The 17,240-nt window shown below is 45.6% G+C and overlaps 3 protein-coding genes across 3 annotated transcripts; 1 reads left to right on the forward strand and 2 right to left on the reverse strand.

Moving 5' to 3' along the window:
* Positions 1-43: 43 nt before the first annotated feature.
* On the forward strand, positions 44-2,857 carry LOC135367080 (negative elongation factor D-like). The gene is made up of 3 exons (XM_064600186.1): positions 44-488; positions 593-1,705; positions 2,344-2,857. The coding sequence occupies exons 1-3, from the start codon at positions 201-203 to the stop codon at positions 2,698-2,700; spliced, it is 1,758 nt and encodes a 585-aa protein (XP_064456256.1). The 5' UTR covers positions 44-200; the 3' UTR covers positions 2,701-2,857.
* A 193-nt stretch (positions 2,858-3,050) lies between these two features.
* On the reverse strand, positions 3,051-7,670 carry LOC135367081 (E3 ubiquitin-protein ligase rnf168-like). Its single transcript, XM_064600187.1, has 5 exons — positions 7,248-7,670; positions 6,860-6,964; positions 6,574-6,714; positions 5,619-5,897; positions 3,051-4,175 (listed from the first exon to the last, which is right to left on the reverse strand). The coding sequence occupies exons 1-5, from the start codon at positions 7,618-7,620 to the stop codon at positions 3,970-3,972; spliced, it is 1,104 nt and encodes a 367-aa protein (XP_064456257.1). The 5' UTR covers positions 7,621-7,670; the 3' UTR covers positions 3,051-3,969.
* A 1,073-nt stretch (positions 7,671-8,743) lies between these two features.
* On the reverse strand, positions 8,744-17,229 carry LOC135367085 (forkhead box protein I1-like). The gene is made up of 8 exons (XM_064600192.1): positions 16,842-17,229; positions 16,005-16,079; positions 15,369-15,446; positions 15,210-15,287; positions 14,927-15,014; positions 14,059-14,244; positions 13,863-13,996; positions 8,744-12,515 (listed from the first exon to the last, which is right to left on the reverse strand). The coding sequence occupies exons 1-8, from the start codon at positions 17,085-17,087 to the stop codon at positions 12,393-12,395; spliced, it is 1,008 nt and encodes a 335-aa protein (XP_064456262.1). The 5' UTR covers positions 17,088-17,229; the 3' UTR covers positions 8,744-12,392.
* Positions 17,230-17,240: the final 11 nt, after the last annotated feature.

The following is a 17,240-nucleotide window of genomic DNA, read 5'->3' on the forward strand; positions in this document are numbered from 1 at the left end:
TTCGAGAAGATGACGAGAGTTGGTGTTGACTCCGCCGCTAGCTTCCGTTGGCTATTGGCTTGGAATTTGGATTGATCCCCAGGATCCCCAGCGATCGTCATGTAATTGAATTGTTGATTGCTTATAGCATTTATAGCTTATTGCTTCCATTTGGAAATCGCGTATGAGTTTCTCATTCGTTTCGACCGAGTTTTGATACCATGGATGACCTCGAGGAAGAACACAATTCTGAAGACGGAGACGAGTCTCCTCTGGAAGAAGATCAAGAAGCATTGGTGGAGCGGATACAACAAGAATGCATAGAAAAATTCAGCAGCCTGGATTTCATTATGGAACCTGGCATCTTCGCTCAGCTGAAACGTTACTTCCAAGCTGGTGGAAACCCGGAACAAGTAGTGGACTTACTTCTAGAAAACTACCAAGCTGTTGCACAAACTGCCAACCTACTGGCAGAGTGGTTGATCATGGCCGGGATGAAAATCTCCGAGGTAAGTTCAATATTAGGTGCTGTTGCTCTATGCAACAACTTGTGCCAAGTCTTTAGCAACGACAGGCAAGCATTAGATTGAAACGCATCGTCGTCGTTCCCCAGGTTCAAGCACTGGTAGAAGACCACCTAAAGCAGATGATTTTGAAGCACTTCGACCCAAAAAAGGCAGACACCATCTTTACCGACGAGGGTGAAACACCAGCTTGGCTCACAGAGATGATCGAACATCCCACCTGGCGCTCCCTCGTGTACAAGCTCGCCGAGGAGTATCCCGACTGTCTTATGCTTAACTTCACAATAAAGCTCATATCGGACGCCGGCTTTCAAGGTGAAATCACGAGCATAGCGACGGCTTCCCAACAACTCGAGGTGTTTTCTCGCATCCTAAAGACTGCCACGGACAACTTTCTCGAAGGCGGCGAGGAAAGCATGGAGCGAAACCTGTGCGAGTTCACCCGCATGGTATGCCACGGAGAGCACACGTACCTTTACAGCCAGGCGGTGCTGCACGTGCTCTCTCAAGAACCGCGCGGGGGATCGAACATACGTCGCCTGGCCCAAGAGATCAGTCGTCATGCCCAGAAAACGAGTCACGACCCGACCCCCATCACGATGGCGCTCAACGGAGCCGCCGCGTATCCGCGCGCGTGTCAGGCGCTCTCGGCCATGCTGTCGCGCGACGCCCTGAACCCCGCCGATGTCACGTGGCTTTTCAAGATGTACCAGGCCGCGGACCCGCCGCCCGTCGACCTGCTGAGAGAGCCGCACTTCTTAGACCTGCTCCTGGACGCGCTCTTTCGTCCGGGGTCCCGGTTGAACCCCGAGCACAAGCCGAAGTACGTCTTCCTCCTCGCCTATGCGGGCAGCGTCTACGAGACGCGCAGGAAGGGAGTCAGGAAGGCCCTGAACAGGGACGAGCTGCGAGCCACGCAGCAAGCTGTGGAGAAAGTTCATACGATCTGTCAGGAACGGAAGGGGTCCTCGGAACTGATCCCGGAGCTGAACGCGCTCTTCCAGGGAATGAGGTTCCCCGTGGTTGCGTTGGGGGTCGTGCACTGGGTGGGGCACGTCGTCTCGGAGCGGTCGTACTTCAAGCTGTCGACGGAGCACACACCCCTGCACTTGGCGCTGCTGGACGAGGTTGTGGTGTGCCACGCAACGTTGCACCAGAGGGTGCTGGACCTGTTGGTTAGGCTGTTTGAGTCGCCGCCGCAGGTTAGCGATACATTTTATGCGAATGGGGGGTCACCAAATGTTCTCTTGTGGTCCAGATGGTCTCTCGGTTCCTTTTTACTTTTACTGTACCTTTTACCATTACTGTACTTTTGTACTGTACAGTGAGCTGTACAGTATGTACTTGTTAGTGCCATGTAGAACAGTGACTTATCTGTTACACGCAATAACATGAACCTACCCAATTGTTAGCGCTGTACAAGGTTCATTAGTTATCATTACTGAGCCAGATCCACCCCCGTTTGCTTGGCACCCTCCATCCCTCTCTTCTCTGCACCTCCTTCAGGAGAGGGGGCTTTATTAGTTCAGCTTTAGACATGTCTTCAATGGTACACAAAGCTGTTAAACTTCTAACGCGACTCTAATAAGACCCCCCACCCAATTTTTTGCACCACTACTCCGTGCGATTCAGGATAAACCACTATTGGATATGTGCAATTAAATTACTATTATTGCCAACAGTATTAGTATTACCATTGCCAACGCCACGTTTCGCATTTACGTTTTATAGAAGTAGTCCTAAAGTACGATCACAGGGTAATAGCCAGCAGTGAGTCTGTCATGAAAAGCACCGTGACGTATCGGAGAAATAACTCTGGCACTCTGTCTCATTTGTGCAGGAAGAGCTGGACGTCCTTGTGCAGCTGGAACATCGGAAGATGCTGTTGGACCGCATGGTGCACTTGTTAAGCCGCGGATGCGTCGTCCCCGTTGTCAGTTACGTACGCAGCTGTTGGGAGAAACAGGACACAGATGTCTCCCTCATCCGCTACTTTGTCACCGAAGTGCTGGACGTCATTGCTCCGCCGTACACAGCAGAGTTTGTGCAACTGTTCCTGCCGCTTGCAGAGAGCGAGGAGGTGACTGGAGGGGTCCGCGGGGAAGGACAGGTTGCCGGAGCGACCAGCGGAGGAGAAGCCGATGCGGTGTCGGAGTTCATCATGCATTGCAAGTCAAATTACATCATGATGACTTAAATTTTAAGACGACGCATCTTGCGGAAGGACTGAAAAGTGGGGGAAGACCTCCTCCTCACCCAGACAGATGGGCGCTGTAAATATTGCGGGTCACAAGTGGGGAGAACGGTGGTGGGAAGTGTACAGTTGAAGTGGTCATAAAAATGGAAGTGTTACAGTGTTGTAAAGCTGTGAAATTCATTTTGGTGTCGATTGCTCGCGGCACATTTATTTCCCAGCATGCGTGTTAAGCTTGTCAAATTCTACATTGTCAGTAACTTACTTTTGTATGTATAATATGCTACAATACTACAATAACTGACTACAATACTACAATAACTACTTTTGTGAATAATGTGCACGCATACACATTTTGTGACACGCGCACTCTGCACATAGTAGCATATTTATTTTGTGATCATATCACACTGCAATAACACTATACTTCACCAGTTTTGTTCAAAATGCACGGCACAGAAAAGACTAATACCCACCCATGAACACCGTTGCATTGAATGGAAACACAAAATGAAACATAAACAGCCTTCTGTCATGTCATGATTACTTTACATGGCTGTTTCAACAAGCCAAACATAAATGTTAAGACAATACTACACACACACACAAAAAAAAAGAAAGAAAGAAAGGAGCAGAAAGGGAAGGGAACCCAACATAGAAAACTGTTGCTGAACTGCTTCATTGAGCTCAGGTTTGTGCAATAGTTAATCGGCTGGTACAATAGGTACAGCGACAATTTCAGCTGACAGTTTGCAGTTGAGCCTCATGAGCAATATACAGAAATTGTTCAAGTGCAACTGTGAATTTTTGTGCGAGTTTTAGCTCAAATCATACAAGATCAGCAAATGACCAACAAGTAATAGTTACAAGTATAGTAACAAGTGTAGCACTGCGTAAATAATCTTCTGGGATCTTTTTGTCAGCGTCTTGTAATTAGGCTGGTAGCGCAACGTCAAACTACAGGTAGCTTGAGCGATCAAAAGTGGCCTGAGAAACGCAATGGTTGTGATTCTAACTGCCAATCACAACTCGCAGGCTAGACGTGATTCCCATATCTGCAGCAGTAAAATGCAAACAACGTAATGAATGCACAGAACAGGAACAAAAAAAAAAGGGAGGGAGTTGGCAAAAACATTGCAGACCAGAATTTAGGTCTCTGCTAATTTCTGTAAATTACTAAATTAATTCAAAGTGAAGAGAAATTTCCTGTCAAACTGTCGCAAATGAGCAACAGCACTGTCAGCAAACGTCTAAAATGCAATGCAAAAAAGTTCACTTTGTTCTCCGCCATCTTAATTTTCTCGGAGCATGCCGTCGAAGTTCCATGACCCTGGTCCTCGAGCGTAGCTGATAGTCTTCCCTGGTCCTATGACGCCGTTCCTGACTTAGTAGTTGACTGTGGATCTTCTTGGCAAGTTTGAAGTCTTCTTCGAGCTGCCTCTGGCGCACGCCCTCATCCGCTTGCTGATCCTCGATTTCTGATAAAACAATATACAATGAGCGGTCTGTGCCAGATTGCCATCGTAACGGGTTCCCTCCCCTCCTATATGGGACACTTATAAATTGATTTGGTTATAATATCGGCTCGACTCCACGGGGCCCGTCATTGGCTAGGAGAGCGAAGTACCGCCCACATCTCCAGCGCCTGGGATGCGGTGGTGCCATACGTTGGAACGTTGTGACGTGATTCCGTTCCAAGGATGAAGGAGAGACTCTCGTGGATTATGATCTTTGAATGGCATTGTTTCTTGGTAAGTACTCACCAGAAGTAAATGAATTACATATTTGGATATCGTGGGCCACGCCCTTTAATGAAGCATAATAATTGGAGAATGTGTTCGTTGAGCTGTTTAGCGCCCTTTCAGTGGTCATTGCAAAAATTTCTCCTTGCGGAATGAAAGATGTCTTTAACGATGTATTCGCATGGGCAACACTCACCAAAATACTTCAGCGGAAGATGAGAAAAACGTTGTAGCTTTCCGCTGTCGCACGAACGTGAGCGCTCAGCACCGCGTCTTCACGTGCACTGCTAACTGCGGGGAATATCCTGCAGCATGGCCACAAGATCATAGCAGCAGACGACAGGAAAAGACGGTGACGGTGTCATCTGCCAAGTGCGCAGTACATCGCTATCTATATTCCGACATCGTTTGAATGCTCGACATAACAACGGGGCGGAACTTCGGCTCCGTGTGCAGCTTTTGCTTTTTCTCCCACTCCAATCTTCCGCTGAGTATGTCGCTCACGTGAATACACAGTAACTTGGCAGCAATACAAACGGAACGAGATTCGTATGTGATTCCAGCAAGAAGAAAATCAGTTTGTGCTTTCCCCTCCTTTCTCCTTCATAAGAGGTGCGACAATGCAGGACAGCCTCCTATTGGTCTCCTCACGCCACTTCCTGCGGCGATCAAACATCCTATCGTGCGAGTCTCTTGGGAAGGAGATAGGGTTGCCACCAGGCCAGTATTATACCGGCACGGCCCGTTATTTGCTCTCTCTGCCGGTTGCCGGTAGGAAGGTGATACCGGCAGCCTTTTGCCGGTATTTGTGGCTGAACACCTTTCATGGGGGCTTTTACTGGGTTTTCCTTTCAACTTTCCACTACAGCTTGAATAAATCTGGAGCACAGATCCAACTCCGTAGTCACCAGCCGTTTTCTTAGTTATTCATTATTATTATCATTGTTGTTGTCTTGAGCGAGTACGCTCGTCCTTTCTCTCTTTCTGTATACTGTCCCCCCCCCCACTCACTTACTTTCCCTTTCTCGCAAACATTTCCTCCTTTCCCTCTATTTCACCTCCTCTCCCTCAGCCGCTATTTTTCACTACTAAAAGGTGGCAACCCTAGAAGGAGATGAGAGGGATCAACACGGATGGTGCTAATACGCCTCGGGTACTGAAGAAACTGCTATGACTCACGTGTCTGCTCCAGAGGAGGCTCTGCTGTGACTTCGTTTGTCACAGCTTCCGAAGTAGCAGCGAGTTGTGACTTCGAGAAACATGCTTTGTCTCTAAAATTTGGCAGATACTGGGCGCAATCCGGAGCTCTGGCAGCCGGGGCTAACACGGTCGTTGTCACGGGAGTCTTTGGAGCAACGCAGATGGGGATGAAGTAGCTCTGCTCTGGGCCGATGCTGTCTTTGCTCTCGTCCCCGTGGGATTGCACCGGGAATCCTTTCTTGATTACGACGCCATCATCTGCAACACAAGGGCGGAGGTGCTGTTGGCATGTGTATGTGGTATACACCATAGGAGCTATCCATGTGTGTGGGGGGTTGGGGGGGCCAGGATAAGTTAAAACTGTTCTAGAATACTGCACATGGGTCGTATGCATCACAAAGCGATGCCATGTTTTAGGAGCTCCCATGTTAGCATCATCTCATCACTGTAACTGCAACTGTGAAACTGCAATATTCATGCGGAGTATTTATAAAGGACGAAACAATTGTGCTTTTTTTAAATCAATTTCTATCAATATTGCCCGTAGACCAAGGTCAAGCAATACAATTCCTGCATGATGAGGACACACAGCCTCACCACTACATAGGGTTCCCCCCCCCCCCCAATGCCTGTTTTGGCGCTTTGGTGCATTTTTTCCCGCTCCCATAACAATAACCGGGTTTCTACTAAAAGTGAAGTTAGCAGCGGGATTCTACTGTATTGCACTGCACTATAACATGATTTTATTTGTCACACCTCAATTCCTCACTGCGTGCATTGCATTCTGGTGGAAAAGGTGTGGTTTCTAGACGTGGGGAAGTCAAGCCAACATAGCAAGCAAGTATTCAGTTTGTTATAACTGATGCATAATAATGGTGCAGGGTGGTGTGTATGAAACCATGCACTGCTCAGCACACGAAAATTGTAAACTGACCTGGACACAAACAAAGGGACTGTGAGGATGTATCTTCATGCGCAATATTCCAAGCCAAGTGTTCGTCATTCTCTTCTAGTCTCCTCTGTTCCTCAAGAGCCTGTCGTTCTTCTTCCGCAATTTTCCGTGCCAGTTCTTCACCTATGGAGATAGTTTTTAATTGGAAACACTAGAACAGGAACAAACATAGAAGGCTGAAGCAGGGAAATGTTGTCATAGAATCCTTTATGAGCTGCTATGCACAAAAATGTTTCACATGCAAAGTAAAGCGAATAGGTGTGCCCACCAGCTCTGTTCTCCCGTGCCAGCTCATCAGCAAGTTGTCGCATCTGCTCCTCATATTCCTGCCTGATTGCTCCAGGAGAAGAAACCACTTTCGGGATTGGGGGAACTGGGCAGAAAACAAAGGTAACCGAAACAGCTGGAACCGCAAACATCAAACTAAAAAAGCGATCGGTCTTTGTTATCGGTGCAACACGCCTATCTGGACAAGCACCAACATGTTCTGCGCACAACATTGAGATTTTTTTTTTCCTTTCTTTCTTTTCTAAGCAGAATATGGAAACTTATACGTTGTTGGCAAATTACTCATCCAAGCGCAAATGTGGTGGACCACATTCAATATCGTGCAGCATACCAGCAGGCGTTCATGAATTCCTGCATCGAACACTCACCATATTCGTTCGATATGTCGTCGTCTTCGCCGCTCAGACGTCGTCTCACCTCGTCGGGAAAAATACGCCTGATGTCGTCCCATCGATTTTTGTTCACTAAAGTGCATTCTTTCGTCGCCGTTCTAGTCCACGCACCAATTCGCATGCGACACAGTGGGCACTGTTTGTTTGCCTTGAAGATAGTGTCCGTAAAACAAGGCAAGCAGAATTCATGCTGGCACGGAAGTGTCACTGGTTCAACCTCCACTGACAAGCATATGGGACAGGTCACATCTGAAAGCGACAATTCTACTTGCTCTGTCTTGCGTTGTTTCACCGTGCGTTCTTCTTTTGCGGACTTTCGGACTCTACGACGTTTGCTAGTCGACGCCATGTCCAGTCAACAGTCCCACAGTTACGCGCGCTTTTCGCGAGCGAATGACCGACTGGTGGCGCCGCCGGCACCACACTCTGCACACTTTCTCTTTAATTTCCGTTTTCCAAGCTTCTACACCGGCATGACTGCGTGTATTTCATGGTCCTCATGTTCTTGTCTTCTCATGGTCATGTATTTGAACGAGGAGGAGAGATGAGCAGCAAATAATTTGCGAAGTGTTGCGAGAAGCGCCAAAATAGAAAATAGCCAGCCGTCGCGACAGGGGGCGGTACGAAATACGGGCTGGATGGGAAGCACTGCCAGACCAGACGAGTGCTACACTACTGCGGGTCAACAAAAGGCCAATGAGACTCCGGGTGTACAGACATTTTTTTTTTTTTAATTCCGTGGGATGATACGGATCTACACCCATTCCGTGTCAACACCGCGAAGCAACTGTGGCTATGAGCAGCGTATATAGACGTGGACAGATTGAGAGAGGATAGCAGGAAGGAGTGGGGGATAAGGGGGGGGGGCAGTATGCATCCTGGGCAGACTTCAGGATGACCTGGGCCGAGATTTGTCTGGAAAATCTGCCGTAACACCCAGGGAAAACCTCAGACAGCACAGCCCGCATCACCCCCCAGTCTCGACGTGGAGGGACAGTGCAGTAGTTTGATAGAACAATTAACATGAATGAGATAGCATATATGCGGTACCCTCTTCACATGTCCTGAAGTGTGATGAAGAGTGATCTTTACCAGAAAGAGAATTTCACAAACAATGAAGCCATAACCCCACCCCCCTCCCCTCCCCTATTTCTATCCGTTAAAGCACCTGAACCAAATGACACTTCAAATATCACCGGTATAGATAGAACAATTAACATGAATGAGATAGCATATATGCGGTACCCTCTTCACATGTCCTGAAGTGTGATGAAGAGTGATCTTTACCAGAAAGAGAATTTCACAAACAATGAAGCCATAACCCCACCCCCCTCCCCTCCCCTATTTCTATCCGTTAAAGCACCTGAACCAAATGACACTTCAAATACCACCGGTATAAAGTAGGAGAAAGATTCAAGAGAAAAGAACGTGCGGCAATGGAGCAACGTCTCTGTTGCGTAGCAGTAAATATATTTTGTGAATGCAGAAGTTAAGACATTTATTCAGTGCACATCTGCATATAAAAATAGAAACCAAGCTAACAAATTTGTTGCCACAACAACATAAACACAGAACTATCCTCCATGACCCAAAAGACCAGTGAACGCACAAAAGAAATCATTGGAATACACTGGCAGTGTTCGTTCAGATGTGGAACATTCTGAATCCTATACCACCAAATGCTCAAGCTAGCATAAACCACACACCTCCTTTTTTCTTAGTGGCACCCGACCCACCGTTCCCTCTTGCCCACACAACCACCTGCCAGAAAACATTTTCGGTTTTCCACCACCCATTCTCGGCTCACGAGGTGTACCTCGCACGCTCTCAGCGAGGACATGATAAAAAATATTGGGGCAACATTGTATGGTACATGAATAAATAATGTAGTGATCACACTGCTGGTATGAGTTCATTGAAAATGTGGCTGTAGCTATTAGATGCATTAAAAAGCAGCTTTTTGCAACAAACAACTACGTATGTACAAGAGAGGCCAAACTTTAGCACAGCTATGCTTAGCACTGTACCCAGAAGGCATTATGGCAAATGTGCTGTGGCAACACGTCTGCAATAAACTGCACTCAGGCCGTGTGACTGTCGAAATGCTTGGAGCACCCATGATTGAGATCAGAAGCAAAAAAGCACTCTGCTGTTCTAAACAGTTATCATACCAAGCCCCCTTTCATAATCAGCCATTTTCACACATAATGCTTTCACAAGCTTTTGTTGCTTTCCAGCAACACATTTGAGCATTCTAGTACAAGATCCAAAAAAACTGAAAGGAACACAACACTGCAATGCTCCGCAATATACCTTATGATACATTAGAGCACGCACACAAGGAAACTCAAGAGTTCAGATGACAGGAAACTACTACTGGAAATTGAAGTCTAGGTAGCTCAAAGAATAGTGAGATGGGATACTTTTTAACATAATATTTAACCGCAGTTAACCTATCACATGCAGGGCTGTGATGACGCATTCCTACAAACATATGCTACATGTACAAAAGGAAAAATCGAAGTTTAGTTCACAGTCAATTGCGTATGCTTTTGCAGTTCCCAGAGACGTGCACATTGACAATTTTATCCGTAACCCCGTACACACCTCGAAAGGTTGGGCAACCGCCTCTCTTTCATTCCTGTGTACTCCCTGTGTACTCCCTGTGTACCCCCTGTGTACCCCCTGTGACAAATGTCAGCAATGATACATAAACCTGCAATAATGACCCCCCACCCCACCCCACGCGATTCGTTTTCTGGGTGCACATTGAATGTGCTTCGAGGCATGCAGTCCAGGAATGCTCATCAATTTCTACAAAATTAGAAAAACATCAGTGACTAGAACGCAATAAACTCCGCATCTGTGCCTTACGGGACAACTGCCTTTCGCTACCAAATAATGCCTAGTTGGAGAGAACCTGCAACGAAATAACACCCCCATCGAGTCCTTGGCCAAGGGAAAATGGCTATACGGTTTGTTAATTTATTCCAGGGTACGCACAAAATAAAATTAAGGCACCACCCCACAGTGCAAAAAAGGTAAGAAATTCATGGTTCCACTCTCAAGAAACAGCGTCCTCCCAAAACGGTTCTGTCTCCCAACCGGTGTGGAACAAGATACGAGCTACATGAGTCAGCAAAGTTGCAGATTCCACAGAGACGGTACACATTTTAACACCCTTTACAAGTGTGTGCGCTGGACATGCTCAACAAATATTCGTCACGAGGCAGACTGAGAAATGTCATGGTGGCAGTTGCACCGGTCATAATCCGTTGAGAATGAAATGTGAAGGTCTACGTTGAAATATGTACACAATACAGAGTTGTCAGCACAACCTCATCAACAACAGAAGTGTAACAAAAACGTGATAATACTGGCATCCATCCTTAACAGGCATTAATGGTAACACACGCAGAGATACAAAACTTACATACAGCTCAAAATAAACAAGCAGGTACACACTTCGTTTACGTATGATTTTGAACTTTCTACTTGAGATCTTGTCAAACAAGATGCTGTGCCCTCACACAGGGGGGAAAAAAAAAAGAAGAAAATAATGCAATATCATTCAGAGCTTCTACCAACACCAGGAAGAATTTTTTTTTTTCTTCTGCTAACACACAATGTACGTAGTTCCGACTCCTTTTTACAGAGGCTCTGACGCATCATAAAACACATTGTAAATACCCAATTTGTGTTCTGTAGACTAAAAACAAATGACATAGGCACGAAAAGACCACTAAAAAAAACTAAGGTCTAAGCTACGAATAACAGAAAATTCGTTTATATAGACGGCATAAAAAATACTCTGTAGTATTATGTGACAAGTCGATGAACACAGACTGAACTGCTCAGAGTACAGCGATGGTGAGCTTCTTTGCAATGACAGAATCTGATGAGTGAAAAACCGAGGTAATCTTCTGAATGTGTATAACATGTTTCATCTACACGTATTTATTAGTTAGCAGCAAACTGTGGGTTCTTTGTAAACGTGTTACGAAGTAAAGCACATGTTACTGAGCTCCCTGCACTGGCAATGTGTCTCGCAGTAGTGCAGTAGCGAGAACACCTCCTTCGATGCTTTTAAATGACAGATACTGCTACAGTATGTGTATGCATGTCATAACAGCTAACACAGGAAAAGTCTTTCTCAATGAGCTTAAAGAAAGAAAGAAGGGAAAACACAAAAACAAAACATTGGAACATGATACAACACAAAGACAAATTCGATAAATATGTAATGTAAAGATTTGTGGAACGATTTGAATGTTTGAACCATATTTGACATATTGAATGATGCCATCAAATGAGGAGGAGGTAAACAAAGTGACCCCAGCGTATTTGGGCTATGTATTCCAATGGCATACTGCTACGCAATGTCAGGTTGTCAATGCATTGTCAATACATTCACTGTCCTAAACCACTCTTTCCTCTGCCTTCCAATAAACAAAATGTTATGCAAGACACTGTGCGCATTTGTGTCATAACTTCGAAAGATACTACCACCTGCTACACTTGTGTATGACAAGTATTAGCTGCAACCTGACTTGATGTGCTTAAAATTCATATCCACACAAGAAATGCAGGCTAATTTTTTAGTTTGTAGAAAACGTCTTCCAAATTCAAGTTTGAATATACAGCCAATATGTATCCGCTACCATGCTGATGGATGCTGTTTTTAAAATAATGTGTATTCACTAATGACAGGTGGGAAAAAAAAGACACTGTGGTATTCACACATGTAGTACCAAATCAAGACTCTTAACGCCCATGCACACATCAGCAAACGTCCGGCCACCAAGCTCAATGCACACCGCTCAATGCACACTGCCTGTCAACACGTGCCGCAATACTTAATACAACGTGAATTGCAACAGCCTTAAAAAAAAAGTTTGCACCGACCCAAAGTACTTGAATGATAGTGCAACCTTTCAAGAGCAGATATCACAAAAATACACACAGTATATTTCGAAGGAATGTAGCTGATTTAACATCACTCGGTTTAAGCCAACCCTGCTTAAATCCGAGCCAGCACTTAAAAACCTCTGTGTACACCCAATGGCACTCTCAACGAAAACAGATGAATGGTGAGAGAGAGAGAGTTCACTCTTGAAGACCTCAGGTTGGCTGGTCCCAAACAAAGGAGTTTATTGTGGCAGATGACGTGTCTGCCTTCTGGTGGAATGCTGTCCGGTTGTACTGTGCTGGCTCACCCATCTCGGGTTTCACTATCTCTGGGATCTGCGTTGTGGCACAAAAGTTTGATAAATTGCCTCTTTTCATTTTCTAAACTGAACACATCACATAATGACCGTGTATTTAATTTCATTTCAATTCCGTATCTTTACTTTAAAGACCCTTCTGAAGGGTTTTACATAGAGGGGGAGAGGTTTTGTACCCATAAGACGCCCATAGCACTTGGAAATAAATGACGACATATATTGTTCCGATGCTATGTTGGCAAGAAGGTCATTACCAGCTTGACACCATCTGCTGGTGTGGAGAGTAAAGGAATTTTTTTTTGTGGAGCAAGTACTTTGTGCGGGTGATCGAGTCTGGGGAAATAATTTGTGAGGGGGTTGACAGTATGTGGGGTGAGGAAGAGAGCCACCATACTATAGTTTATAAAAGAACGCCAGGCCTGATACTTTTCGTCTGGTAATCAAAGGAGTAAGAGAGATTTGCTCTTTAATGGCTGAGACGCTGGAAAAAGGATGATAATCGCGAGCAACGGACTGCGCTGCTCTGTTCTGTACAGTTTCTACCTTGCCGATTAAGAGATGTGGGATGGGTTCCAGATTGTAGAGGCACATTCCAGCTGTGGTCGGACAAAGGTAGTGTAGGCGAGAGACTTCGTTTCAGGTGAGGCCAGGTGCTGGTGACGCTTAATAAAGCCTAGGGACTTATTTGCTCGAGTCACGGTGGAGTTGAAATTTTAATTTCAACTTTTAAAAAATTTTTATTTTAATATTTATCATTTTATTTTTTATATTTAAAAAAGGACAGCTTAAAAGTGACTCGTCAATTGCAAGCTTTAGTGAGAGAAGATTCAATTTAGTGAACAATTAAGTTGCGAGACATAAAAGTGCCACTTTCAATGCAAGTTACTCATGGAGTTGTGATCCGGTTATTCTCTCTGCTCCGTATTTATCCAACACTGACACAGTGGCAGATCCAGGGTAGGGCAGTTGGATGGTCGCCACCCCTATCCCCCCAAATCATCAGGGCAAACTTTAGGTGTCCGCTCTCCCGTCCCGCGCTACGAGCTTCAACAAGGAACACCCCCCCCATGTGAGGGTCTGGAACTGCCCCTGCATTGACAGCATTGACAGACTAAAGTTACTGTGTGCTGCTGTGGTGTATGCGGCAATGAGAAAGTGACAGCATGTTACAGAATGGAGTCCATTTACACATATACTGAACACAGTCAAGTGCGTGCAATTAGTACAGCTCAGCAGCTCTAATCTTGGCACGCTTCAAAACACACCAGCAGTATGCTACTCAGGAACAAAAAACAGGTAATCCATGTCGCACCTATTGGTAGAATATGTAAATAACGGCCATACTGACATAATGGAAACAACATACCTGGTCCAGAAATCCACCACTCAGGTTTGGACTCCGGCTCCTTCCATAGTAACCTCCGCAGTCAAGGCTCTCTACCGCAACTGTTCCGCTAGTGTACTGGCACGGTACGCTGTGCCGTGCACCATTACCTAGAGCTTACGACAAAATTGGCCAAATGAGCGCATCACTCACCGCCTGAGACACCACGTGTACATACCTGGGACGGAAGGCATGTGTGGTAGGGGGTCAAACCTTGCCATGTGCGGGGCATTGCTTGATGGAGCCACTGCCAAAGCACTGGGATTTCGAGGGTGGCCGCTGTACCCTGCCGTGTCCGTTTCCTCCAAGGACGTCAACGACTCTGTCAGTTCCACTAGTTGTTCGTGGGTGAACGACTCCATGACTGGCAAAAAAAAAACGCAGTAGGTCATACAACTCCAGCACAGGCAGTGTATGTAAGCGCAGTAAGTTATGTGAAAAGCTAAGACAAACTACACAATTATGTATGCAATGCACAAATTGCCCACTTGTATCACGTGCTTCTGTCGAGAAGTTTCACATTATCTTAAACCTTCTCCGTTACTTATAAATAGAGCCCAAAGTTTTGGGGTTTTACCAGATTCTTCCCCGAATTTGCGCCCCAAATTGAAGGTTGCCTCTTTAGGGTGAAACCCGATTTTTACCTGGCAAATTGCCTTCTCTGGGATGTCTGTAGGAATGCACCAACTTACTTGTTTGGCAGAAAAATGCAGTTACATCACCGTTTGTACCAAACTGCTACAGTTAGTTTGAATAACTGAGCCCGATTTCTCCCCGATTTTAGCATAATGGAAGTTTTTTTCACCCGAATCCGCACGAATTTAGTGCGCACGCTTATTTACCCGATTTTTACCCCCCGAATTTAGAAAAAAAATATTTCCCGAAAACTTCAGGCTCTACTTATAAAGTTATGATGCAAAGGTTTCCAAATGTGGCCTACAACATTTTTGCCTCAACAACTAGTAGATGCGTACGAGGTGATTTTGAGCCAACCGCCGGTCCACTACTTCCCCCATATGTCCGTACATATTTCCACTGGAACTCACTTGTTTTCACGGGTTCGTCGTAGCGGCCAAATGAGAGGCATGACTGGCTGTCATCCACAGTGTACTTCTCGGTCTTGACCGTAACAGTCTGCATTAAGGTAGAAATTGTGTTATACTACTAAGCGTAGAACCCCACTTTACACTCGATCTCTCAGGGGTTACCACACCTGTGAATATATGAGAATAGCACCACAAGAGGATCACAACGTGGACTAATCGCTGGTATCAATGGAACTACCAGATGCCAGAAAAGAGAACAAATATGGCTGCAGCAACATCTCACCTGCACAACATCAGGCACTGCTGGAGGATCTGGTTCGCTCTTCCAAGTTGTCTTCGACTCTGGACTGTATGGGTATACCTTGAAGCAAAAGCAACCAGTTACACAGAACGCAATCATAACAGCACATTGCCATCAAGCATCAGCAGCCAGAATACATACAGCATCGTAGGTCTTGAGCCTCTTCTTTCTACACGGGAGTTCATTTCCAGACTTTAGGTCCAGTTCCCAGTACGATCCCTGTATGGGACACGGAAAGGTGTATGGGGAGCATGTACTTGAGTGATGGGTAGATTTCAAACGGAAAGGACTCAGAAAGGAGGACAAAGTTGGGTATCAACTGTTTTGCACGTTAGAGAATAAAATGTAGGTACAACCAGAACAAGCAAAAGAGTGAAAAACTACCATTCATGCTGTTCATCCCCTCCCAGTTATATCGAGACCGCTCGACCCGAGAAATCTCCTTCCTTCAGAAAGGTTGAAAGGAAAGTTATGCTTGCTATTAGAGGGTTTCTCACGTTGTGCCACTGGTTTCGCTGGACAAGTGTTCCACAGAACATACTCCAGGGAGCTAAAGCATGGCATGTTTTTCATAAGCAACTGTTACAAGTGGTCCAGTGATGGAAATGCCCTCACCAGTCATGCATAAGATCCCAGTCAATGACCGTATCATGTTTAATTTACTCTACTTTGTTTAGGCTGCTTAACTTTCCTTTCCACATGAACTGGAGACTATGAGGTAAATATAATAATAATAATAGTAATGGAACACAAGAAAATGAGGAGCCGATACACCACCTTTCCAGGGTCGTCCTTTGATCGGGGCACCTTGTGAAAACATTTGTTGAGCGACAGGTTATGACGAATGGAATTCTGCAGAACGAAGAAAACATCAGTAACATTTTCTCTCCGTCGATACCTAGTCCTACAAAGGGGTAGTGGTACATGCAAGGCGGGTTGCAAAAAAATAGAATATGAACACAAAGTTTGAGTGATGTTTGCTCAGTAAAACATGCGCAGCATACACAGTTTTGGATGCACCAATTTATTTTCTGTTGTTTACGGATGTTCTGTTTTGGCCTGCATTCCTCGACATGTTTGTTTGTCGCGCAATCAAGTAAGAAAACACATGTGCGCTGTTTATGTTTTCCTTTTTAGCGGTTTGGTCGACTATAGCGACGACGTGATTGTTGACTGTCGTCGCGCAGGTGCTGTAAAATGCTCAGTACAGTTTCGTTTATGACTGCTCGTGCACCTGCACACATTGCGCAAAGTTGCAGGGTCTGCAAGCATACGAAGCGCAGTAAAGCAAAGCAACTTACAGCTGGCATTTATACACTGCTTATCCGCGGTAGATCATGAAGAAGAGCTCTAATAGCTCAGTGAGCCGCTTTGGAATGCAGGATTATTGGCTCCGTTAGGGTGGTGCAAGATCAAAGAATGAATGGCATGTCAGCTGTTTTAACATGGATTCCATGACCGTGGGACACTCCCAGTTGCGCAATCACAAGTGCCTTCACCTCGCGATATGCGAGAGCATCAGAATCACCACCAACTTGCACAAATGCGACTCTCAAGTTTTCTTTGCGACGAACTTTTTCGAAGGGTGCAAGAGCATAAAGGAAACAAACTTGCCTTCCATCCTGTGCCTGCGTCCCGATAAAATGGGAAATTTGCGCAGATCCATGTGTAAATATCGCTCAAAGTCATTTTCTTAGAAGGCGAACTGTTAATTGCAAAGGAAATAAGCGTCGAATAGCTGTACGGTGGTTTTCTTTTCACAGAAGTCTCATCCCCGGGAGATTTTGCAGCGCTGTTGCACTGCGTGCGGCGCACGGTGCTCAAAGCCTCCCGTGAATTACCACGGGCAGGCCACTCCATTTGAAACAAACAACGAACTAGATTATCGCGGACGGATTGCACACAGTGTGCACTGGCCACACGCTATAATACACAGGGAAAACAAACTGACATCCTACGTTTCAAAGCACAACTCGACAAGCGGCCATATTGACATTTTTGGTCTTTTCTTCT

This window comes from Ornithodoros turicata, chromosome 8 (assembly GCF_037126465.1).
Source record: "Ornithodoros turicata isolate Travis chromosome 8, ASM3712646v1, whole genome shotgun sequence".
In the NCBI taxonomy this organism is placed as follows: Eukaryota; Metazoa; Arthropoda; class Arachnida; order Ixodida; family Argasidae; genus Ornithodoros; species Ornithodoros turicata.